The sequence below is a fragment of the Oncorhynchus tshawytscha genome, linkage group LG16 (assembly GCF_018296145.1).
Source record: "Oncorhynchus tshawytscha isolate Ot180627B linkage group LG16, Otsh_v2.0, whole genome shotgun sequence".
NCBI lineage: Eukaryota > Metazoa > Chordata > Actinopteri > Salmoniformes > Salmonidae > Oncorhynchus > Oncorhynchus tshawytscha.
The window spans coordinates 86971626-86997350 of NC_056444.1; the positions used below are offsets into that span (position 1 = coordinate 86971626).

Sequence of the window (25725 nt, forward strand, 5' to 3'; positions counted from 1 at the left end):
CAACGGGTGTGGCTGAAATATAATCCCCTAATTTGAAGGGGTGTCCACATACTGCTGTCTATATATATATATATGGGTGTAGAGACAGGGTACGTTCCAGGGTGTCTGTATTGCAGTCATGCTGTACAGATGATCACATGTCACACCGCCTATATTAACGCCCTGAGCCGTACAGGTCGACTGCAACATGGACGTTCTGTAACGAGCCCACAGTCTAGTCTTAACAGTCAGGTTGACCACTATAGCCACCGTTGGGGGGCTTCCATCCTGCAGCTCTCCAGACTCTCATTACTGTCTCTACAGATGGACGGTCAAGTTGACCATGTTTGGTCTTTTTTTTTTTTTTTACATTTTTAGCAAAACCTTCCTTTGTTAGCAGTAGTTTTAAACATCTTTATCTTTGAATACCAGGAAATACAAGCTCAATTTATGGCGATGTATTAAAATGTTTTATTTCTTTAAAATGCCCCCCCTCCCCCATGTCTTGTTGTTTTGAAGACCATTTTACGATTACACACTGAAGGTTTTATAGCAGTCTAATCTGTATGTTCTGTGCTATCTTGTAGCTGGCCACTGAACTCAACACAAGCTCTTTACTGCAGAACAGAGACATGTTGTTGTTACACATTTTCACCTGTGTTTCCCTTCTCTGTGGGGGTCTGAACCTAGCCTGAGTACCAGTCTGTTACAGCTCTATTGGGGTCTGAACCTAGCCTGAGTACCAGTCTGTTACTGCTCTGTTGGGGTCTGAACCTAGCCTGAGTACCAGTCTGTTACTGCTCTGTTGGGGTCTGAACCTAGCCTGAGTACCAGTCTGTTACAGCTCTATTGGGGTCTGAACCTAGCCTGAGTACCAGTCTGTTACTGCTCTGTGAGGGTCTGAACCTAGCCTGAGTACCAGTCTGTTACTGCTCTGTTGGGGTCTGAACCTAGCCTGAGTACCAGTCTGTTACAGCTCTGTTGGGGTCTGAACCTAGCCTGAGTACCAGTCTGTTACTGCTCTGTTGAGGGTCTGAACCTAGCCTGAGTACCAGTCTGTTACTGCTCTGTGGGGGTCTGAACCTAGCCTGAGTACCAGTCTGTTACTGCTCTGTGGGGTCTGAACCTAGCCTGAGTACCAGTCTGTTACTGCTCTGTTGGGGTCTGAACCTAGCCTGAGTACCAGTCTGTTACTGCTCTGTGAGGGTCTGAACCTAGCCTGAGTACCAGTCTGTTACTGCTCTGTGAGGGTCTGAACCTAGCCTGAGTACCAGTCTGTTACTGCTCTGTTGGGGTCTGAACCTAGCCTGAGTACCAGTCTGTTACTGCTCTGTGAGGGTCTGAACCTAGCCTGAGTACCAGTCTGTTACTGCTCTGTGAGGGTCTGAACCTAGCCTGAGTACCAGTCTGTTACTGCTCTGTGAGGGTCTGAACCTAGCCTGAGTACCAGTCTGTTACTGCTCTGTTGGGGTCTGAACCTAGCCTGAGTACCAGTCTGTTACTGCTCTGTTGGGGTCTGAACCTAGCCTGAGTACCAGTCTGTTACTGCTCTGTTGGGGTCTGAACCTAGCCTGAGTACCAGTCTGTTACTGCTCTGTGGGGGTCTGAACCTAGCCTGAGTACCAGTCTGTTACTGCTCTGTGGGGTCTGAACCTAGCCTGAGTACCAGTCTGTTACTGCTCTGTGGGGGTCTGAACCTAGCCTGAGTACCAGTCTGTTACTGCTCTGTGGGGTCTGAACCTAGCCTGAGTACCAGTCTGTTACTGCTCTGTTGGGGTCTGAACCTAGCCTGAGTACCAGTCTGTTACTGCTCTGTTGGGGTCTGAACCTAGCCTGAGTACCAGTCTGTTACTGCTCTGTTGGGGTCTGAACCTAGCCTGAGTACCAGTCTGTTACTGCTCTGTTGGGGTCTGAACCTAGCCTGAGTACCAGTCTGTTACTGCTCTGTTGGGGTCTGAACCTAGCCTGAGTACCAGTCTGTTACAGCTCTGTGGGGTCTGAACCTAGCCTGAGTACCAGTCTGTTACTGCTCTGTTGGGGGTCTGAACCTAGCCTGAGTACCAGTCTGTTACTGCTACCAGTCTCTGTTACTGCTCTGTGGGGGTCTAAACCTAGCCTGAGTACCAGTCTGTTACTGCTCTGTTGGGGTCTGAACCTAGCCTGAGTACCAGTCTGCTACTGCTCTGTTGGGGTCTGAACCTAGCCTGAGTACCAGTCTGTTACTGCTCTGTTGGGGTCTGAACCTAGCCTGAGTACCAGTCTGTTACAGCTCTGTTGCCAACACTTTATTGAATTGAAATGTATCTTTAAAGTGTTGTCTTGCCAAACAGGTGGAGATGGAAATGACAGTCAATCCCTTCTAACACAACGCTCTGGTTGAACCATAATACTGACAAAGTTATACCAAATTAACAGTTAGTTTACTACTAACTACTACTACTTTGGCCAAATAGATTTTACAACAGGCAGTGAACACTACATGTACAGCAATAAGTCTCACAGGTACCAACAAGGGAAATAATGAGGATTTCAGGTTGTAAACCGGCAACACCTGGTCTCGCCAGCAGAGGGGGCCGATGAGGAGTTGAGACGAATTTGAGTCATTTAAACAAAGCAAAACAGCGTCTAGCAGGTTGTTCTGTTGAACAGACAGTGTCAATCTTATTCTCTGTAAATAGTGCTTATTCATACCAGCGGTCAGTAGATGCCGTCCTCCCCCTTGTTTCTCTGAGGAGCCTCCACTGATACCAACCAAATGTGCCTTCTTCTTGTCATTCGTAAACGACTGGACTTTTTTGTTGTCGTTGAAGTTGAACTCGTTTGCCAAATGAACTGACATGACAACCGTAAGGTAACTAAGGTAACTAAACTTCCGGGAACTTTCAATTACAAACGCTGTTTTCCCCCTGATTGGAGGATTCCTGGAGTCAGAAGGAAATAAGCATGAAAATCCCGAAATCCAGGATTTAAACAGGGATTGATGGTCCAGTGTCAACGACTGCAGTAGCTCTGCAGAACAGCAGTTCAACCCTTTGATCTTTACTGTTACAGGTTAACTAACAGCCAGAGTTGGGGAACTGTAATCAGATACGTTACCAGCAACAACAACAAAAACATGTAATCAGATTACATATACTTTTGGAAACAATAGATTACTTCTTGGATTACTTTTTAATTCAGAATGGGTGCTTTGTGGGATAAAAAGGGGGGCAAGTTTGATCCACATGAGGAGAGTCTGACCACAAAACCACTATGATGACACACCAAATGATGGCCACCAATCAGAAGCCACTATGATGATGACACGCCAAATGATGACCACCAATCAGAAGCCACTATGATGATGACACGCCAAATGATGAGCACCAATCGGAAGCCACTACGATGATGACACACCAAATGTGTTTTCCGGTTCCTTCTTGTCCTCTTCTAATGCGTGTTAAGGGGAAAGTAATCTACCCAACTCTGCTAACTGAAATAGTACCTGTCGGTCTCCTCTGACCCCACACATTCAGTATCGCTATTGTTGCTATGGTTACCCTTCATGGTTCCAAACGGCCCCCTGTTCTCTGTATACTCTTCCCTAATGCTCTGTTGGAAGGGATTAAAATAATAATCTACCCAACTCTGGTCTAAGTGAAATAGTACCTGTCGGTGTCCTCTGAATAGGGCCCCTACAGTAGTGTCAGTAGGGAATAGGGCCCTGGTTGTTGTCTATGGTTACCCTTCATGGTTCCAAAGGGAATAGGGCCCTACAGTAGTGTCTCTGGGAATATACTAGCGGATCCCTGGTCTACAGTAGTGCTCTGGTCTACAGTGGAAGGGAATTGGTCTACAGTAGTGTCCTAAAGGGCCCTGGTCTACAGTAGTGTCTATAAATAGGGCCCTGGTCTACAGTAGTGTCCTATATAGGGAATAGGGCCCTGGTCTACAGTAGTGTCCTATATAGGGAATAGGGCCCTGGTCTACAGTAGTGTCCTATATAGGGAATAGGGCCCTGGTCTACAGTAGTGTCCTATATAGGGAATAGGGAATAGTGTCCTATATAGGGAATAGGGCCCTGGTCTACAGTAGTGTCCTATATAGGGAATAGGGCCCTGGTCTACAGTAGTGTCCTATATAGGGAATAGGGCCTGGTCTACAGTAGTGTCCTATATAGGGAATAGGGCCCTGGTCTACAGTAGTGTCCTATATAGGGAATAGGGCCCTGGTCTACAGTAGTGTCCTATATAGGGAATAGGGCCCTGGTCTACAGTAGTGTCCTATATAGGGAATAGGGCACTGGTCTACAGTAGTGTCCTATATAGGGAATAGGGCCCTGGTCTACCTGGTCTGGTCAGTAGTGTCCTATATAGGTCTACAGTAGTGTCCTATATAGGGAATAGGGCACTGGTCTACAGTAGTGTCCTATATAGGGAATAGGGCCCTGGTCTACAGTAGTGTACTATATAGGGAATAGGGCACTGGTCTACAGTAGTGTACTATATATAGGGAATAGGGCACTGGTCTAAAGAAGTGTCCTATATAGGGAATAGGGTGCTTTGACATGTTGATCATTGACCTTTGACCCCGGGCTCCTGGTTTGAAGACGCCAACATTTAGTTAGTGTACATAGAGATCATTTATGTATTTATTTGTTCTTGGGTTTGTAAAGTTAGTGTGTAGTTTATATCGTTGAATGGTGATATTAATTCATTTTAACCCCTTGTCTTGCTCATATCCCAGCATTTGTAGCTCAGTATGTATGGCTTGATTTAATGGCACCCTATTCTCTATATAGTGCACTACTTTGGACCAGAATAGTTGCACTATAAAGTGAGCAGGGCACCATTAGGCACAGATACAGTGTGATTTTAAAGGAGGTTTTCTGACTGTGTCTTCCTTCAGCAGTTGTATGAAATATTTACAGGATTTCTGGGAGTTGGAGTCATGTTTATTATGTTGCCCCCCTTTCTAACCCTTTGACATCTTAATAACACTTTGATTGGAGTGTTTGGAGAGTTTTGATTGGAGCATTTAAAAGGTCAAAAGTGTTCTGCCCTTATCCTGTGGTCTGATGCAGTATAACTGGCTCATGATCACTTCTGAAACTATAGGACACGTTCCAGGTCAACTGTATTGAAGTCGATGCGTTGCATTAACCAATGGTTGCGTGCAGTCTGGTATCGGATTGGTATAACATGTGTGGTGGTTAACTAACATGATAAACACTGATCATCTGGCATGCGTCTGAAACATAGTCATCCTGGAACGCGTCCGTTCGTCTTCCTGTTAGTGAGTGTTGTGTTGCCTGTATCTTTCTGAAGGTTCTCTGCATGTGTGTGCTTTTTATAATCGTCTGGTCGTGTGTTTATGAACGTCTGATTCCTTAAGACGACAATCAGAGCAGGAACGCACCCGATCCCCTATATAGGGCACTACTTTTGACCAGAGTCCTCTTGGCCCTAGTCAAAACTAGTGCACTATGTAGGGGATAGGGTGCAGCTGTTTGTGTGTGTGTGAGTACAGAACATATATGTTAGAAGAAAACATGACTTTTGAAACTTCTGCATGACAGTGACAATTTTTGATAAACGTCCTCTTTAAAAAATAAAAATAGAAAAAAAAAATTTTTTAAACTTGAGAGGATTTGAAGTACAGATGAAACGAAACACTGATTTGTTTCCCGACTCTCTGGGTGTCCCGACTCATCGTCAGTCTCCCAAATGACACCCTATTCCCTATCTAGTGCACTACTTTTGACCAGAGTCCTATGTGCCATGGGTTGACCGTAGTACACTTTTTAAAGGGAACAGGGTCCAATCAGCATCCAGGATCCGAACAACCAGTTTAATATTACTTCCTGTTCTGGGTCGTAAAACAATAACAACACGTCTCCGTATAAAAACTCTGGACTGAGAGGATCTCTGTCTGATAAACTATGGCGTTGTACCAAATGGGACCCTATTCCCGATCTAGTGCACTACTGTTGGCCTGATCAGGCTACGGAATAGGGTGCCATATTCAGACTCTGATTAACAACAGTCCAACTCAAATGTGACTCTATACACAAGCAGTTGAAAGAGAGCTGGAAACCAGACTAATGTATTTGGTGAGTGTGTTGTTATCGTTTGATACCAGATGTGCTATGTGTTTGTAAATACATTATGAAGAGAATCATTTCTTTCTCAACTTTGATGGAATTTAAAACTCTATTGCTTACAAGATTAAATTTTGGGAGCCAAAATGAGTCTGTTATCAAATGAACATTTGTATGGGGAAAAAAATAAAGTTATAATTTTAACATTGAATAGGCTTTTGTCTGGTTTGTTCGATTGGGTAAAAGGTGCTCATTGGAAAGGATAGTCCCTTTATAATGACTTCATTTGAATCAATGTTGATAACCAAATGGGTTCCTTCAGGCTCTGCTCCGATTGGACCGTTACTACTCATCATGCAAATTATTGCTTCCTGAGGAGCCCAGTCTCGGGCTTGACATTAAATCAGCGACAAGGTTTGTACAGTGAGGGATAAAGTATTTGATCCCCTGACAAAGAAATGATCAGTCTATAGTTTTAGTGGTAGGTTTATGTGATCAGTGAGAGACAGAATAACAAAAACACTATGAATTGATTTGTATTTTAATGAGGGAAATAAGAATTTGACGCTTCGAGGCAGTTTGGAACCGAGGTCATTTAAGGGCTATGTGCTTCAGCGGTCCTGTTCTGTGAGCTTGTGTAGTCTACCACTTCGCGGCTAAGCCGTTGTTGCTCTTAGACATTTCCACTTCACAATAACTTAGTTGCCTGGGGCAACTCTATCAGGGCAGACATTTGTTGGAAAAGTGGCATCCTATGACGGTGCCACGTTTAAAAAAATAAAAAAACTGACCTCTTCAATAAGGGCCATTCTACTGCCAATGTTTGTCTATGGAGATTGCGTGGCTTTGTGCTCAATTTTCTATACCTGTCAGCAACAGGTGTGGCTGAAATATAATCCCCTAATTTGAAGGGGTCTCCACACCCATACAGCAGTATGTTCCAGGGCGTCTATATATGGGTGTAGAGACAAGGTACGTTCCAGGGTGTCTGTATTGCAGTGTCCACATGTAGTGTAATAAGTCTGTCATTGTGGATCCATCCTCAACCACCAGTTCCACATGGTTCTGACTGTCCTGCGGGGCTTTACCAGTTCCACATGGTTCTGACTATCCTGCGGGGCTTTACCAGTTCCACGTGGTTCTGACTGTCCTGCGGGGCTTTACCAGTTCCACATGGTTCTGACTGTCCTGCGGGGCTTTACCAGTTCCACATGGTTCTGACTGTCCTGCGGGGCTTTACCAGTTCCACATGGTTCTGACTGTCCTGCGGGGCTTTACCAGTTCCACATGGTTCTGACTGTCCTGCGGGGCTTTACCAGTTCCACATGGTTCTGACTGTCCTGCGGGGCTTTACCAGTCCCACATGGTTCTGACTGTCCTGCGGGGCTTTACCAGTCCCACATGGTTCTGACTATCCTGCGGGGCTTTACCAGTTCCACATGGTTCTGACTGTCCTGCGGGGCTTTACCAGTGCCACATGGTACTGAGGAAAATGACAAGTCATATTGGGACAGGTAAAATAAAATAAGACTACAAAACAAGTAGCATTGGGTCAAGTTGTAGTTTATTATTTCAGCATTACCATGGCAATGCAAACCAACCGTTGACTGGCAACAGACATGACTGTGTGGAGACACTAGGGTCAGATAATACCCAGAAAGCAACACGAGCCAGACACCCACCACAACCAGCCTAGAAGAACACATTAGTTCATATAACAGTGTTACAACAAGTTATGTAAGTTTAATACATACAACTCAGGACCATTGAATGGAAATACCCTGCATCAGTTTCACTGCTAATTAAGGCGATGACCAGCAGACGTTAATCAGGAACCGTCTGGCTCCTCCTGGAGCTGGCATGGTGTCTAACAGCGCTATGGAGAGGGTCATGAGCAAGCAGGTGGCACCATGGAAACACACGGAATGTGGCACCATGGAAACACACGGAATGTGGCACCATGGAAACACACGGAATGTGGCACCATGGAAACACACGGAATGTGGCACCATGGAAACACACGGAATGTGGCACCATGGAAACACACGGAATGTGGCACCATGGAAACACACGGAATGTGGCACCATGGAAACACACGGAATGTGGCACCATGGAAACACACGGAATGTGGCACCATGGAAACACACGAATGTGGCACCATGGAAACACACGGAATGTGGCACCACACGGAATGTGGCACCATGGAAACACACGGAATGTGGCACCATGGAAACACACGGAATGTGGCACCATGGAAACACACGGAATGTGGCACCATGGAAACACACGGAATGTGGCACCATGGAAACACACGGAATGTGGCACCATGGAAACACACGGAATGTGGCACCATGGAAACACACGGAATGTGGCACCATGGAAACACACGGAATGTGGCACCATGGAAACACACGGAATGTGGCACCATGGAAACACACGGAATGTGGCACCATGGAAACACACGGAATGTGGCACCATGGAAACACACGGAATGTGGCACCATGGAAACACACGGAATGTGGCACCATGGAAACACACGGAATGTGGCACCATGGAAACACACGGAATGTGGCACCATGGAAACACACGGAATGTGGCACCATGGAAACACACGGAATGTGGCACCATGGAAACACACGGAATGTGGCACCATGGAAACACACGGAATGTGGCACCATGGAAACACACGGAATGTGGAACGAGATGGAATGAAAAGAGACCAACTAAGAAACAAAGATCTGAAAAGAAAACTACGTTTTATCTTCATTTGAAAAACAAAACACAGCGACTGATCGTTCAGCGTCGTCTGGCCGTGCAGAGAACACAAACTCAAAACAAACCTCGTTCTACACTCAGGATGGTCTCAGATGGCACCCGGTTCCCTAGATGGTGAACGGGACAAACCCCAACAGTCACCATGCTTCAGCTGGAACCTAACGCTCCATCAACATCACTTAGAGAAAGGAAGATTAGAAACCGGGTGGTCTCCACCCTGGTATCAGGACTGTTATGCAATCTCAGATGGCACCTAAGGGCTGTTCCCTAGCCCTGAGCCATGGTATACTGGTCATATACCACCCCTCCCTCAGGCCTTAATGCTCAATTACAGTTTAGCAGAAAAGAAAGAGGATTCATTAGAACGAGGCTGCATTAAGGTGTGTAAGGAGTTATTACCCTTCTGGGATGGTCAAGACATCACTCAGACCCCTCCCTCTCCGCTGAGAGCTAGCCTATCGGCTCTGCTGCGACGCTACACCGCACAGCAGGACAGAGCTGCACTCGGCCTTACAGCCACAAGGGGCGCTAGAGAGCCCTGTTCTGTTTAACACTAGTGGTAGATGTGAGGAGAGAAGTCGTGTTTAAGCCCTCTTTGGAGGCTATATACAGGGTATTACGGTACTTTCCCCTCAGACTGCGGAGGGAGGGATGGAGAAGATGAAGTTGGTAAATGTGTACAGACTTGAGGGAAAGAGAAGTCCCAAATGACACCCTATTCCCAACCTAGTGCACTAGCCCAATAGAAAACCAGGTCATTAGTAGTGCACTACATAGGGAATAGGGTGCCATTTGGGAGACAAACGATGAGACTATCGTCTCAGTTGGCGAACGTCTGGCGCACCGTGTCGACGATGTGTTTGGCGCTGATGCCGTACAGGTCGAGTAACTCCTGAGGTTTTCCACTCCGGGGTATACGGTTCACCGCTAGTCGCGTCACGACGATACCAGGCTCCTCCCCTACTGCAGACAGCACCGCCTCCCCCAGACCCCCTGGACAAAGACACAGGGGTAAGACAAAACACACCACCCCAACGACAGAAGGGTTAAACACCGGATAAGAAGGGTTAACTGGAACAGTTAAACACCCACCCTCTCTGTAGTGGTCCTCCACGGTGATGATTCTCCCTCCGGTGGCGCGGGCGCTCGATACGATGGTGGCGGCATCCAGGGGCTTGATGGTGAACGGGTCAATCACACGGATGTTCACTCCTAAACACACACACACCAATGAGCCCAAAGTCTCGATCAAACAGCGTAAATTCTAGATGGTATATTATTAAAACCAAAAGGGCCTATATCCATTAGGTAAATTTCCGTCGGGAAGTTCATACCCCTCGACTTAAGCCACATTGTTGTTAAAGTCTGAATTCTTAATGAAATACATTCTCTCCTATCTACACACAATACCTCCAATGACAAAGTCAACAAGTAGACATTTTTTGCCACTTTGAAAATGAAATAAAAACCAGTTTACATTAAAAAAAATTAAATCACACCTTTGGCATACAGGGTATTACGGTACAGAGTCAATGTGGAGGCTATATACAGGGGGACATCCTGACCCTGGAGTCAATGGAGGCTATATACAGGGTATTACTGACCCAGAGTCAATGGAGGCTATATACAGGGTCCTGACCCTGAGTCAATGTGGAGGCTATATCCTGACCAGAGTCAATGGGAGGCTATATACAGGGTATTCCTGACCCAGAGTCAGTGTGGAGGCTATCCTGAGGGGTTACGGTATAGAGTCAATGTGGAGGCTATATACAGGGGGACATCCTGACCCTGGGTCGGAGGCCGGGGACATCCTGACCCTGGGTCGGAGGCCGGGGACATCCTGACCCTGGGTCGGAGGCCGGGGACATCCTGACCCTGGGTCGGAGGCCGGGGACATCCTGACCCTGGGTCAGAAGTCCTACTCTGAGCCACAATGTCAGGAAGACCAATTACTGTCAAAAGTCCAAATTGTGAAAAAGATCAGATGTGTCCCACCTGTGTAAACGCAGCCTATGAATAAGTGCCAGGGACACAGTTTGTGGTGTAATTCCCTGCCAGGCCACCAGGGGGTGCTCTTACCCTCGCTGGCCAGCTGGTCAGCAGCAGTCAGAGCTTCATGCAGAGTCACTCCAGCTCCAATCACAGTCACCTTGTCGCTGTCGGACTGACGTACCACCTTGGCCACGCCCACCTCAAACTTCTCGTCGGGGTCGTAGATCACCTTCAGTTCTGGTCTGGTGATGCGGATGAAACAGATTCCCTGAAATAGAGAGACATCCCAGGCTTAGTTCATATGTATATTTCTCATGGATTTGTATAGTGGTGTCTTATCTACAAGGTGGACTGTATGTAGAGGCTATAATGAAGGCTGACGAATGTATTCCTGTGTGTTCTGGTACCGGATACTAAAATCAGCCGCACCAAGACACACCTCTTAACAACTTCAGTTGCTGTGGCAACAAACTATTGTAGAGACAAGAATCACAACACCCGATGACCTCGCCAAGTGGCATGGATCTGTTGGTGTAATGACTACGGTGTTGGGTTGACAGTCGCTAGACCCCAGGATGGGGCTAGCCCGCCCCCCCCAGGATGGGGCTAGCCCGCCCCCCAGGATGGGGCTAGCCCCCCCCCCCCCCTCCTCCTCCAAAATTCACTATGTTGAACAGGTGTGGTTCTTACCTTGGTGTTAGCAGCCAGCTCGACAGACCTCTCGGCAGACACGCCATCGCTGGGGTAGAACAGAGTGCATGTTGGGATAGCGCGGAACATAGCAATGTCCTCCAACGCCATCTGGGAGGGGCCATCCTCACCTGGGGACAGGGAGCACAGTGTGATTGGTCGAAGGAAAGGGAAGTAGAGTTTGATTGGTCGAGGGACAGGTGAGATGAGACGCAGAGATCGACAGACAACACAGTACTGACCGATGGAGACGCCACAGTGAGACCCAGCCAGGTTGATGTTAGACTCGGAGACGGCGGCCATTCTGATGTGGTCGTAGGCCCTGGACAGGAAGGCAGCGAAGGTGCTGGCAAAGGCCACTGTGCGGTCTCTCGTGGCACAGCCAATCGCCACGCTCACCTAGACAACAATATTATTAAACTAGTCCTGTGTTTCACGGACCCGGGAGGGAACACTTAATGCATTGTAGATATGTTCTCCCCCAGCCTCCTACACCCATCTCACCATGTTCTCCCCCAGCCTCTTCCCTCCTACACCCATCTCACCATGTTCTCCCCCAGCCTCTCCCCTCCTACATCCATCTCACCATGTTCTCCCCTCTACTCTCCTAGCCTCTTCCCTCCTACATCCATCTCACCATGTTCTCCCCCAGCCTCTTCCCTCCTACATCCATCTCACCATGTTCTCCCCAGCCTCTTCCCTCCTACATCCATCTCACCATGTTCTCCCCCAGCCTCTTCCCTCCTACATCCATCTCACCATGTTCTCCCCCTCTTCCCTCCTACATCCATCTCACCATGCCTCTTCCCTCCTACATCCATCTCACCATGTTCTCCCCAGCCTCTTCCCTCCTACATCCATCTCACCATGTTCTCCCCAGCCTCTTCCCTCCTACATCCATCTCACCATGTTCTCCCCCAGCCTCTTCCCTCCTACATCCATCTCACCATGTTCTCCCCCTCTTCCTCTTCCCTCCTACATCCATCTCACCATGTTCTCCCCCAGCCTCTTCCCTCCTACATCCATCTCACCATGTTCTCCCCCAGCCTCTTCCCTCCTACATCCATCTCACCATGTTCTCCCCCAGCCTCTTCCCTCCTACATCCATCTCACCATGTTCTCCCCCAGCCTCTTCCCTCCTACATCCATCTCACCATGTTCTCCCCCAGCCTCTTCCCTCCTACATCCATCTCACCATGTTCTCCCCCAGCCTCTTCCCTCCTACATCCATCTCACCATGTTCTCCCCCAGCCTCTTCCCTCCTACATCCATCTCACCATGTTCTCCCCCAGCCTCTTCCCTCCTACATCCATCTCACCATGTTCTCCCCCAGCCTCTTCCCTCCTACATCCATCTCACCATGTTCTGCTCAGCGATGAAGCACTCTACGAAGCGTTCAGGGTAGGCCTTGTGGAACATCTCAGAGAAGGTAGAGTTCTTCATGTCAGCGTCCAGAGCTACCACCCTCGGACTGGACTGACCCAGTTTAGCCAGGGCCACGCCGTACGCCTTACGAGTAGCCACCTGGGGAGGAGAGAGGAGAGGGGGTTAACTGCGTATCCCCCTCTTTGCAGGGGCGTGAGTGTCTCTCTCTGCGGAGGAGCGGTGATTCACCTTATCCCCAATCTTGTAGTTGGGCGGGGAGGGCAGGCTGATAGGTGAGAGGTCAGCGGGGGCGGTATCTTCTTTAGGTAGCTCGGGGCAGACGGTGTTGTTGGGGTTCTGAATCTGAGCCGCCAAGTCTTTGATGGCCTCCTCGGCCCGGTCTTTAGGCATGGGCTTCCCATGCCAGTTCTCCATATCCTCAATGCCTGTAGAAGAGGAATCAGAGGTAGTCATTTATTTAGCTTGAAATGCTTACTTACAAGCCCTTAAACAACAATGCAGAGTTCTAACAACTGGTCAAAGAGAGCTGTGCGTCCTCCGAAACACAACTGCACTGTTTCTTAGCACACTGCCCACGTAACCCGGGAGGCGGTGTAACTTTAGACCGTCCCTTCGCCCATACCCAGACGCAAACCAGGGACCCTCTGCACACAACAGTCACCCACGAAGCATCGTTACCCATCGCTCCACAAAAGCCGCGGCCCTTGCAGAGCAAGGGGAACTACTACTTCAAGGTCTCAGAGCAAGTGACGTCACCGATTGAAACGCCATTTAGCGCGTACCACCGCTAACTAAGCTAGCCGTTTCACATCCGTTAGACCAGCCACACCGATGTGTCGGAGGAAACACCGTGTAAGAGTGCATGTAGCCAGCCCGCCACAGGAGTCGCTAGAGCACGATGGGACAAGGAAACCCTCTTCCTAACCCGGGCCAAACCCTCTTCCTAACCCGGGCCAATTGTGCGCCGCCTCATGGGTCTCCCAGTCACACAGCCTGGGATCAAACCCGGGTCTTGTCTAAAGAAGTGCTTGAGGTGTGACCTTTGTGCCAATCGGGATGATTCCCTCCCATACCAGTCTCTCTCCCCCATACCTTTGAGTCCTCTGCCCTTGAAGGTCTTGGCCAGGATCATAGTGGGTTTCCCCTTCACCTGCTGGGCCTGCCACAGAGCTTTACACAGCTCCTCAACGTCATGACCATCCACCACATACGTGTTCCACCTACACACACACACACACACACACACTTAAAGAATTAGAGACCGTACGGAAAACTGATAGAAGAGAGCAGGAGTTGCAAGAGAGGCGCGAAGGAGAAGAGGGAGGGGTACCGACCCGAACGCTTCGCAGCGCTTGCGGTAAACGTCCATGTCGTGTTTGAGAGGAGCAGGTTCACTCTGTCCCAGGCGGTTAACGTCGATAACAGCCACCAGGTTATCCAGGTTGTAGTGGGAACCGAACGCCATGGCTTCCCAGACAGCACCTTCTGAACACTCCCCATCACCCATCATGCAGTACACACGGTAACTAGGGAGAGAGAAAATACATATTCATAAACAGATTGTCATTAAAAAACATATATATACACATTTCACACAAGACACCTATTCAAGATGGCACCAGTCATTAAAGTGCTTCATTTGAGCCAGATCCTGCGGGACCTGTTTGGCCAGAGCCGGTAAAAGTAGATTGTCAGCCCGGGCCTGATAGTCTAAGAGCGGATTCAGGTTGGTCCGACCCTTGCTTATGGTTTGCGTAAACATTGTTACTTATGCTTGAGACCAACACGTGGCCATGGCTGAGAGAAGCATGTACCTCTCACAGAACTAGAATTTCAATTCATTTGATTTCCTTATAGAATCATAGCTGTGCGGAGGGTTCTGGAGGAGACTCCGATCAATCCAAATACATAGAATAACTTGTCTGTTCAGAAAGACAACACAAGGCTCTTTTAAAGCTCAACACCCTCTGTGGGTGCCCCTTAACCTTCTGAGAACATCACAGCTGGGTGACAGGTGCTTTAAGGGATAGTGTCTAGGCTTGAGGATGTACGTGTGTGTGTGTGTGTGTGTGTACCTGGACTTGTCGAAGTGTTTCCCAGTGTAGGCCATCCCGCAGGCGGCCCCAAGCCCCTGTCCCAGAGACCCCGTTGCCACGTCAACAAACTCCAGTTTCTGTAGAACAGTCAGAGTTAGTCAAACCTGGAGCTGGACCATGTTCATTAAGGCATCTGCACTGAAAATGTTTCAAAACATTTTGCAACTGTAGGAAACACAAGGTAGTCCCTTCCAGTTTGGCAGTTCTTTCGTTTTGAACCTAATGAACAATTTCTCAGTACATAGGGGTCAGGGGTTACTTACAGGTGTGGGGTGACCCTCCAGGTCAGAGTCGAGCTTCCTCAGGTTGATCAGGTCGGCCTCCTTCACAAAGCCCGCCTCCGCCCAGGCAGCGTACAGGATTGGTGCAGCATGACCCTAGAGGAACACAGCAGCCAAATCAGAACACTGTACACGACACAGAGGGGAGCATGGGAAATGTAGTGCAAATGAAAGAGAACCCTTGACAGGTGAACCGTGTGGGGGAGAGAACGTAAGCGTGTCTGGGGGAGAGAACGTAAGCGTGTCTGGGGGAGAGAACGTAAGCGTGTCTGGGGAGAGAACGTGTCTGGGGAAGAACGTGCGTGTCTGGGGGAGAGAACGTAAGCGTGTCTGGGGAGAGAACGTAAGCGTGTCTGGGGAGAGAACGTAAGCGTGTCTGGGGGAGAGAACGTAAGCGTGTCTGGGGGAGAGAACGTAAGCGTGTCTGGGGGAGAGAACGTAAGCGTGTCTGGGGGAGAGAACGTAAGCGTGTCTGGGGGAGAGAGACAGAATCACCTTAGACAGCACGAAGCGGTCGTTGCACTGGTTGCGTGGGTCAGCAGCTTTGTAACGCATGGTGTGGAAGAACAGCACAGACATCAGCTCTGCTGCACTGCAACATGTGGTGGGGTGACTGGACAGAGAGAGAGAGAGAGAGAGAGGTAGAGAGAGAGGGCAGAGAGACAGGTAGAGAGAGGGCAGAGAGACAGAGAGGTAGAGAGAGAGAGAGGGCAGAGAGACAGAGGTAGAGAGAGAGAGGGCAGAGAGAGAGCGAGAGGGCAGAGAGAGAGGTAGAGAGAGAGAGGGCAGTCTGTTAGTGAAACGTGACATCACAACCAGCTGTTAACGGCAACTCAAACCATCACGTTAGAGTTGCACAGTCGCAAAGTATTCAGACACCTTGACTTCTTCAACATCGTTATGTTACAGCCTTATTCTAAAATGGATTAAATCAAATGTCCTCAATCTACACACAATACATTAATGACAAAGCGAACAGGTTTAGAAGTTTTTGCAAATGTATAAAATTAAACATGGAAATGCCTTATTTACGTAAGTATTCAGACCCTTTGCTAGGAGACTAAATTGAGCTCAGGTGCATCCTGTTTCCATTGAACATCCTTGAGATGTTTCTACAACTTGATTGGAGTCCAGCTGTGATAAATTCAATTGATTGGACATGATTTGGAAAGGCACACACCTGTCTATATAAAGTTCTACAGTTGACAGTGCATGTCAGAGCAAAAACCAAGCCACGAGGTTGAAGGAATTGTCTGTAGAGCTCCGAGACAGGATTGTGTCGAGGCACAGATCTGGGGAAGGGTACCAACACGTCTGCAGCATTGAAGGTCCCCAAGCACACAGTGGCCTCCATCGTTCAATGGAATAAGTTTGGAACCACCAAGTCCCTTCCTAGAACTGGCCGCCCGGCCAAACTGAGCAATCAGTGGAGAAGGGCATTGGTCAGGGAGGTGACCAAGAACCTGAAGCTCACTCTGATAGAGCTCCTCTGTGGAGATGCCCAAACCAGATGGATGGTGTATCGCTGCAGAATGCTGTGGTAGCCATGCTGGTTAAGTGTGCCTTGAATTCCAAATAAATCAGACCGTGTCACGAGCAAAGCACCCCCACACCTCCTCCATGCTTCACTATGGGAACCACACATGAAGAGATCCGTTCAACTACTGAGTTTCACAAAGACATAAGGTTGGAACCAAAAATTTGAACTCAGACCAAAAAGGACAGATTTCCACCAGTCTAATGTCCATTGCTCGTGTTTCTTGGCCCAAGCAAGTCTCTTCTTCTTATTGGTGTCTTTAAGTAGTGGTTTATTCACAGCAATTCGACCACAAAGACCTGATTCACAGTTGATGTTGAGCTGTGTCTGTTACTTGAACTCTGTGAAGCGTTTATTTGGGCTGCTATCTGAGGCTAGTAACTCTAATGAATGTATCCTCTGCAGCAGAGGTAACTCTGGGTCTTCCAGTCCTGTGGCGGTCCTCATGAGAGACAGTTTCATCATAGCGCCTGATGGTTTTCGTGACTGCGGTTGAAGAAACTTTCAAAGTTCTTGAAATAATCTGAGACATCCACAAACGGAACCAAATACTTCACTACGCTTTGGTTCCCTAAAACGCAGGGGTACGAAAAGTCTAAACGGTTCACCAGATATGAAAATACACTCAAATTCAATCTGAAAAGGCTGCACGCGTCTTCTCTAATCCAAAGTGCTGGAGTACAGAGACAAAAACAACAACAGGTCACTGTCCCAACACTTGGAGCTCACTGTATATTTTCCCAGGGAAGACAACACTGAGTACAAGCAGCAAGTCCCTGGACTTTGTGAGGGAGACAGAGACATCATACCCAGGAGACACTTGAGCAGGACAGTCTCTCCACAGAGAAGCCAAGTCGTGTTGTAACAGGTATTTGCAGAGTAGTGGTGGGTTAGAATGTTACAAAACCTGGCAGTTTTGAAAAAAAAAAAGCCATGCATTGACTAATACTATCGCTACTTCCTGTAATCTCACACGTCGTTGGCCAATAGCATATCTACTTCCTGATAACCCTGAACATGTCAACACTCCACTCCTTATGGGGGTCATTCAGTGGATTGTGTATCTGTGTAACATCTGCTGAAACAGAAAAGTTTAGTCAAAGTTCCCACTAAAATACTGACAGCTGAAGCATTTGAAAAAAATAAAATAACACTTTCGAGTTTGTAAAAGCAGTTCTGATTGACAAAAAAAATAAAATAGGTTAGTTCTTACATCTGTGCAGAAGAGGACCAATAAAGTCTCCTGCCATGATGAAAAAACGACGAGGCAGACCAGGCTTGCGGTCAATACGACAGAACGGTGTACAATGTGGAATTGAACAGAAATGGTACAGAACAGCCAGTTGAGGCGTTATTATGGTGGCCTATATGTTGTGCTGGACGAGTTCCACCAGATAGTCCTCCTTAAAATGACCAGGCCACAACCACCACACGGGAGAAATCAAACCTCAAAAAGGGTTGTCAAACGTGTCATTTCATACAAACCACCTGGAAACATAAAACTGAACGCACCCCAGGTCCGCCTATAGGTCGACTTCTAAAAACAGGCTACTCTTCATTTCTAGAAGAAAAGCCTAAACCTGATAAACCATGATTCCCTTCCAGGGAAGGTTATTTGTTTTCCTTGTGGGCGAACTGTCTGAATTACCAGGAAGTGACTAAAAAAATAAAAATGTAACTTGGTAATAACAGGTTAGTCTTCACCATACTTCAAACGTGTTCCCTTTTCTGGACAGCATATGAGGTGTGCAATCACAGCCAGTCAGGAGGACGAAGAGGAGCCACATAAGCCATCTGTCTGGTTCCTCCCCCTTGTTCAGACTAAAGGAGCTGGACAAGGTGAGCCTGCTCTGAGGAGGTCTCATTGGGTAGGTGACGTTTATTACTGAAAACAGGGAGAAAGTTCCAGAAAATACCCCATCTTAGGGAAGAAAAAAACATTTACATGTTTAGATAGGAGGTTTAAGGGAGAAAAAAATAAATAACTTAAATGATTGTAAGCTTTTAACAGGACAAACGCAACAGGTTCTCTTTTCCAGTGATAAAGACATGGATGTCTCATAGTATGGTTTGCAAAATGGATCAGCTTTAAGCACGGTAATGTTTTGGCATTCAGGTTCAAAAAGTCATTTCCCAACCACTTCTTCCATAGGCAAGCAAATGTATGGAAAGTTGTGTTTAAACCACAGAAAATGCTGTCCACTAACAAAATACGTCACCCATAAACTGAAACAGTGTAAGATAAGTGTACAATATAATAACATAGCTATGTATTGTAGTAGTCACTAACTAAATCAATGATTTGGTGAATGGTAGCCTAGGCATAATCAAAATTCTACTCCTAATCTAGGCTGATATATTTGGGAAGTAGGCTAGACCGATTTAACCCATTAATCCCCAACGTGGTGTTTATTTAAGCCACAGGCAGCTTACGTTATCACATAAGCAGGAAAGTGAACTAGTGCAGAATCGGGGCTGGATACTGTTGATGACAGACCAGGAAGTGATCAACCAGGAAGTGATCAACCAGTTGGTGTTCGTACCTGAAAGTGATCATAGACCCTAATGAGGAAATGGTCATCTTACGAACTGAAAAGAAGCCAATCATAAAACATTATTTCTGTCTAAGAAAGCCTCATCTAAGCCACAGGTGAGGTTCTCTCTACCTAATGTTGTAAGCCGTAAACACATACAGTAAAATCTGGGCTGGAAAGATACCGTCTCAATCTGCATCTTCGTTAAAGCGAGAACTACATTTAATTCTGAGGAACGGTGGAGTTGCTTTCACCTGGTCCCAGATCAGTCTGCTCTCTTACCAACTCAATAGTGACAAGGAGTTGGCATCACGACAGCTGACAGACTGGCTAGAGCTGCTCTGGGTTGACAAAGTTACCCTTCGATAGGGACAATTATTTTGGAGCCCTTCACTACTGTCCCACACACTAACAGAATGTAGATTATACTAACATATATATGCAATAAATTTAAAAAATGTCTGGTCAAAATGTATTGCACTCTAGCCTACATAGTGAATAGGTTGCAATTTCAGGCACATAAAACCACATTAGTGTCCCCTTCTTTCCCCACGCAGTGACAAACACGTTCAGAATGTCATGTTGAGAAATGAACCACTTCTGTACTGTGGCAACAATGGTGAGAAGTGTAGTTCGACTTGGCTTAAATACTTCTCTGTAATGAGACAGGAGCCCAACTTTAAGTGTATTTACAGCAACACCCCTGTGCTGCAGGTAGCCAGAGCAGAAAAGCTAGTCCATGACTAAGCAAATTCCAAGCTTGAAGAGAGAACAGTTCATGCGGAACAAAAGGGCATTTCTAACACCCCCCCAACACACTCATCCTTTATTCAGTATTTTACTAGGATGCTGTCTGGACGCATGGTGGGACTCAATCTTTAAATTCAAAGGCAGAAGGCCACCACAAGACCCGCAGATCTCTCCATGTGATGGGTTACCTTTGATAAAAATATAAATATATGATATGGTCATGATGCCAGTGGTGTATTCAATTCCTCTGATTCGGTTTAACGGAAGCAAACCGGGAGGGACAATTGAAAACGCTAAAACAGTTGCAAAAAAGTGGATGAATATAGCCAGATTCTATCTAATCAAAGTGAACCAAAAGTAAGAATTGACGATGCATCCATAAAATGTACTGTCATTTAAAGGATACCAGTTTTACGCAGATATCTAGGTAGCTAATATTAGCTAGGTAACATGTAACAAATTACCAGAGCTGACAACACACACGCATTCGACTCAGTCACGCATTGAAAAGTAATGTTATTTGTCTAATTAGTTCATTATCAGCGCGTTATCAACTGTGCTCAAAAACAACGTTTAGAAATCGGGAGCATCTGCACTTTAACATGAGGAGCGGAACATTGAAGCATATGACTGGTCCAGTTGTGGAAAACGTTTAACCCAGAAGTGTACATTATAGAGGGGGGGGGGTATAGAAAACAATCATTGGGTTGGGGTGTAGGGGCTGATTGACGTCATCTTGTATTCTCCTTCAACTACCAGACATAAACAACCTGAATATTGATATTCATTACATTTTTCCTTTAAGGTTGAGTGGATGGAGAAATGAATTGTAAAAACAAGAACATTTTTCAAACACCAAGCACTTGGGAAACATATCGCAAGTGGCCAACCCTCCTTGAGAAACCATTTTAAGAGAGAGAGAGTTCACCCAAATGAAAGTGTTTGTGTCCTTACATTGAAAGCAGTCTATGGACAAGGAGACAGAACTTATGACCTGGTTACAGCCATTAAATATTATAGTTTCATGAGCAGAGTCTTGGTGGAGTCGTAACACTCCCCAGAATGTGTCACAAAACGTTACACCTGAGAACAAGGATAAATCCCTTCTTCCAACAGTTTCTACCATTTACCCGTCTCATTACTGTCGGAATAAAATGTCAAACCCAATATCTTAAGAAAAAAAAAAGAATAACTCAGTCGTCAAATGTTGAGTTTATTTAAATGTTGAACGCATCCCGAAAACACCTGTCCCGTGGTTATATCCTCCCCATCTAGGGGTGGTGCCAGGAGCAATGAAATACAACTAGCAAACCTCACGCCAAGATTCAGCCCTGAATTACACCTGGAAAGGGAAACGTTGTGTACTTGGTTTAACTAACTAGTTAATTGGTTGGCTTAATAACCAACTAGCTAAACCAACGACAACTACCCGTTTTGACGACAGTCAGCCCATGAATTGCAGCACGTCCACGCAACTATTACAGCTGCAGCCCCGTTCAGTTCAATGTATCATGTCAGCAAGTAAGATACATTACGAAACGTTCATTAATCTGCTTCCCGTTTACTTTTTAAAACTTACCCGGAGTTGGAGGCGCACGTTGCCTTGACGGAGTTGATCCGCAGCTTGTTAGCGATGTCTTTCAGACCCTGCAAAGTCTTCTCGTCGGGTTTATGGTAGCTAGCCATGGCTGAGATAACGGAGACCGCTTGGTAAATGACAAACACGGGTCTTTTTTTTGTTTTTTTTTTTTTTTGAAGAGCTGGTTCAACTCGGGAGACGAGCTGAGCATTCAAGGGATGCTACAAACGAGGAGGACAAGGAAGGAGACGGGTTTATATTGAATTATCCTGGCTGCCGTACAAGGAACTGGGCGGCTCGGCTGTGGACGCCCACCGCACCTTTTCATTGGTTGAGGCGCGTTCTCATTCCACTACGCTCGACACAACGTAGCCTGCGTGATTAAACGTCAGCACGTACACGTAACAGCTATTATATTTATTTAGCTGCAATATTATAATTGATTAAATGTATATAGCGCTTTTCATAACAAACAAAAAAAAGCAAAAAACAACAACCAATACATCATGAGTAGCCTATCGTTGTCTAGCTCAACCATTGTTGATGAAGAGGAGTCTGGTGACGATCATGTAGAGGGCTACACTGGGAATCAGCCTGAGTCATGTAGAGGGCTACACTGGGAACCAGCCTGAGTCATGTAGAGGGCTACACTGGGAACCAGCCTGAGTCATGTAGAGGGCTACACTGCGAATCAGCCTGAGTCATGTAGAGGGCTACACTGGGAATCAGCCTGAGTCATGTAGAGGGCTACACTGGGAACCAGCCTGAGTCATGTAGAGGGCTACACTGGGAATCAGCCTGAGTCATGTAGAGGGCTACACTGGGAACCAGCCTGAGTCATGTAGAGGGCTACACTGGGAACCAGCCTGAGTCATGTAGAGGGCTACACTGGGAACCAGTCTGAGTCATGTAGAGGGCTACACTGGGAATCAGCCTGAGTCATGTAGAGGGCTACACTGGGAATCAGCCTGAGTCATGTAGAGGGCAACACTGGGAACCAGCCTGAGTCATGTAGAGGGCTACACTGGGAATCAGCCTGAGTCATGTAGAGGGCTACACTGGGAACCAGCCTGAGTCATGTAGAGGGCTACACTGGGAACCAGCCTGAGTCATGTAGAGGGCTACACTGGGAATCAGCCTGAGTCATGTAGAGAGCTACACTGGGAACCAGCCTGAGTCATGTAGAGGGCTACACTGGGAACCAACATGAGTCATGTAGAGGGCTCACTGGGAACCAACATGAGTCATGTAGAGGGCTACACTGGGAATCAGCCTGAGTCATGTAGAGGGCTACACTGGGAACCAGCCTGAGTCATGTAGAGAGCTACACGGAACCAGCCTGAGTCATGTAGAGGGCTACACTGGGAACCAGCCTGAGTCATGTAGAGAGCTACACTGGGAACCAGCCTGAGTCATGTAGAGGGCTACACTGGGAAGCAACATGAGTCATGTAGAGGGATACACTGGGAACCAGTCTGAGTCATGTAGAGGGCTACACTGGGAACCAGCCTGAGTCATGTAGAGGGCTACACTGGGAACCAGCCTGAGTCATGTAGAGGGCTACACTGGGAATCAGCCTGAGTCATGTAGAGGGCTACACTTGGAACCAGCCTGAGTCATGTAGAGGGCTACACTGGGAATCAGCCTGAGTCATGTAGAGGGCTACACTGGGAACCAGCCTGAGTCATGTAGAGGGCTACACTGGGAACCAGCCTGAGTCATGTAGAGGGCTACACTGGGAACCAGCCTGAGTCATGTAGAGGGCTACACTTGGAACCAGCCTGAGTCATGTAGAGGGCTACACTGGGAACCAGTCTGAGTCATGTAGAGGGCTACACTGGGAATCAGCCTGAGTCATGTAGAGGGCTACACTGGGAACCAGCCTGAGTCATGTAGAGGGCTACACTGGGAATCAGCCTGAGTCATGTAGAGGGCTACACTGGGAACCAGCCTGAGTCATGTAGAGGGCTACACTGGGAATCAGCCTGAGTCATGTAGAGGGCTACACTGGGAACCAGCCTGAGTCATGTAGAGCTACACTGGGAACCAGCCTGAGTCATGTAGAGGGCTACACTGGGAACCAGCCTGAGTCATGTAGAGGGCTACACTGGGAATCAGCCTGAGTCATGTAGAGGGCTACACTGGGAACCAGCCTGAGTCATGTAGAGGGCTACACTGGGAACCAGCCTGAGTCATGTAGAGGGCTACACTGGGAACCAGCCTGAGTCATGTAGCTTCTGGACTTCCTTCACAGTGTTTGGCACCCACTTGGGTGATACCTCAGCAGCTCTGGGCACCAGAAAGCTCACCACACACAGTTCAGACTAGTAGCCAGGCGTCCTCACTACGAGCCATCTGCCTCAGCAGCTCTGGGCACCAGAAAGCTCACCACACACAGTTCAGACTAGTAGCCAGTCGTCCTCACTACGAGCCATCTGCCTCAGCAGCTCTGGGCACCAGAAAGCTCACCACACACAGTTCAGACTAGTAGCCAGTCGTCCTCACTACGAGCCATCTGCCTCAGCAGCTCTGGGCACCAGAAAGCTCACCACACACAGTTCAGACTAGTAGCCAGTCGTCCTCACTACGAGCCATCTGCCTCAGCAGCTCTGGGCACCAGAAAGCTCACCACACACAGTTCAGACTAGCAGCCAGTCGTCCTCACTACGAGCCATCTGCCTCAGCAGCTCTGGGCACCAGAAAGCTCACCACACACAGTTCAGACTAGTAGCCAGTCGTCCTCACTACGAGCCATCTGCCTCAGCAGCTCTGGGCACCAGAAAGCTCACCACACACAGTTCAGACTAGTAGCCAGTCGTCCTCACTACGAGCCATCTGCCTCAGCAGCTCTGGGCACCAGAAAGCTCACCACACACAGTTCAGACTAGTAGCCAGCCTCAGCCCTGCATTCCTTTGCTGCTCCCATTCCTCTCAAGTTTCAGGTGACTTTTCAATTGATGTTTTCAAAAGATCAGGAACCAGCATCCAATATGTAACCGCAGATAGAACAATGAGCAAATAAATCTCTGATGTAATTTTTTGGGTGACTCGACCAAATTCACACAGAAATGTGTTATAGATATGTCATTCTCATTGAAAGCAAGTCTAAGAAGCGGTCGATCTGTTCTATGTGAGCTATTTCAATGCTTTCCTTGCTTATGTTTAGTTTTTGCGTCTTTTACTGTGGGTTTTGTACACCAGCTTCAAACAGCTGAAAATACACTATTTTTGGTTATGGAAAAAAGTGGTTTGGATGGTACAATGATTTTCTGCACTAAATTTGCTTGTTTTGTCACAAACTGAAAATAAGCCAAATTATCATATTTTTGTATAATTTTTGGGGGGTGATTTTTGCATAGTGCATCTTTAAAGCAATTCAAAATATACATTACAGAAAAATCAATGTGTAAACAACGGAGTACACAAACATTACAAACAGTCAGGAGAATACAGACAACAATCTAGCTGGTCGTCATAGTAACTACAGCCACAAATGTCTTAACCCAGCCAATTTCTACAATTTTCTTATTTTTTATTTAACCTTTATTTAACTAGGCATGTCAGTTAAGAACAAATTCTTATTTACAATGACGGCCTACCAAAAGACAAAATGATGGAGGCTGGGATTTTAAAAAAATATATATATATATATATATATATATATATATATATATAGGACGAATCACACATCACAACAAGAGAGACAACACAACAGGACATACAGAGAGACCTAAGACAACACAGCATAGCAGCAACACAACATGACAACATAGCATGGTAGCAACACAACATGACAACAACATGGTAGCAACACAACATGGTAGCAGCACAAAACAGGGTACAAACATTATTGGGCACAGACAACAGCACAAAGGGCAAGAAGGTAGAGACAACAATACATCACACAAAGCAGCCACAACTGTCAGTAAGAGTGTCCATGATTGAGTCTTTGAATGAAGAGATTGAGAAACAAACTGTCCAGTTTGAGTGTTTGTTGCAGCTCGTTCCAGTCGCTAGCTGCAGCGAACTGAAAAGAGGAGCGACCCA

At 47.1% G+C, this 25725-nt stretch overlaps 1 protein-coding gene across 1 annotated transcript; it reads right to left on the minus strand.

The window, feature by feature from the left end:
• Positions 1–9112: 9112 nt before the first annotated feature.
• Positions 9113–21932, minus strand: LOC112240432 (transketolase-like). The gene is made up of 14 exons (XM_042299851.1): positions 21679–21932; positions 15774–15891; positions 15261–15374; positions 14977–15074; positions 14236–14427; positions 13994–14121; positions 13130–13326; positions 12875–13039; positions 11758–11914; positions 11516–11646; positions 10913–11093; positions 9926–10045; positions 9641–9826; positions 9113–9544 (listed from the first exon to the last, which is right to left on the minus strand). Exons 1-13 carry the CDS (start codon positions 21783–21785, stop codon positions 9654–9656), a joined length of 1881 nt encoding a protein of 626 aa, XP_042155785.1. The 5' UTR covers positions 21786–21932; the 3' UTR covers positions 9113–9544; positions 9641–9653.
• Positions 21933–25725: the final 3793 nt, after the last annotated feature.

Coding starts and splice junctions, on each gene's coding strand:
- LOC112240432 (XM_042299851.1), bottom strand. CDS start 21,785: ATGGCTAGCTACCATAAACCCGACGAGAAGACTTTGCAGGGTCTGAAA. Junction 14,428..14,976: donor AAACACTTCGACAAGTCCAG/GTACACACACAC, acceptor CTCTCTCCCTAG/TTACCGTGTGTACTGCATGA. Junction 14,122..14,235: donor AAGCGCTGCGAAGCGTTCGG/GTCGGTACCCCT, acceptor GTGTGTGTGTAG/GTGGAACACGTATGTGGTGG.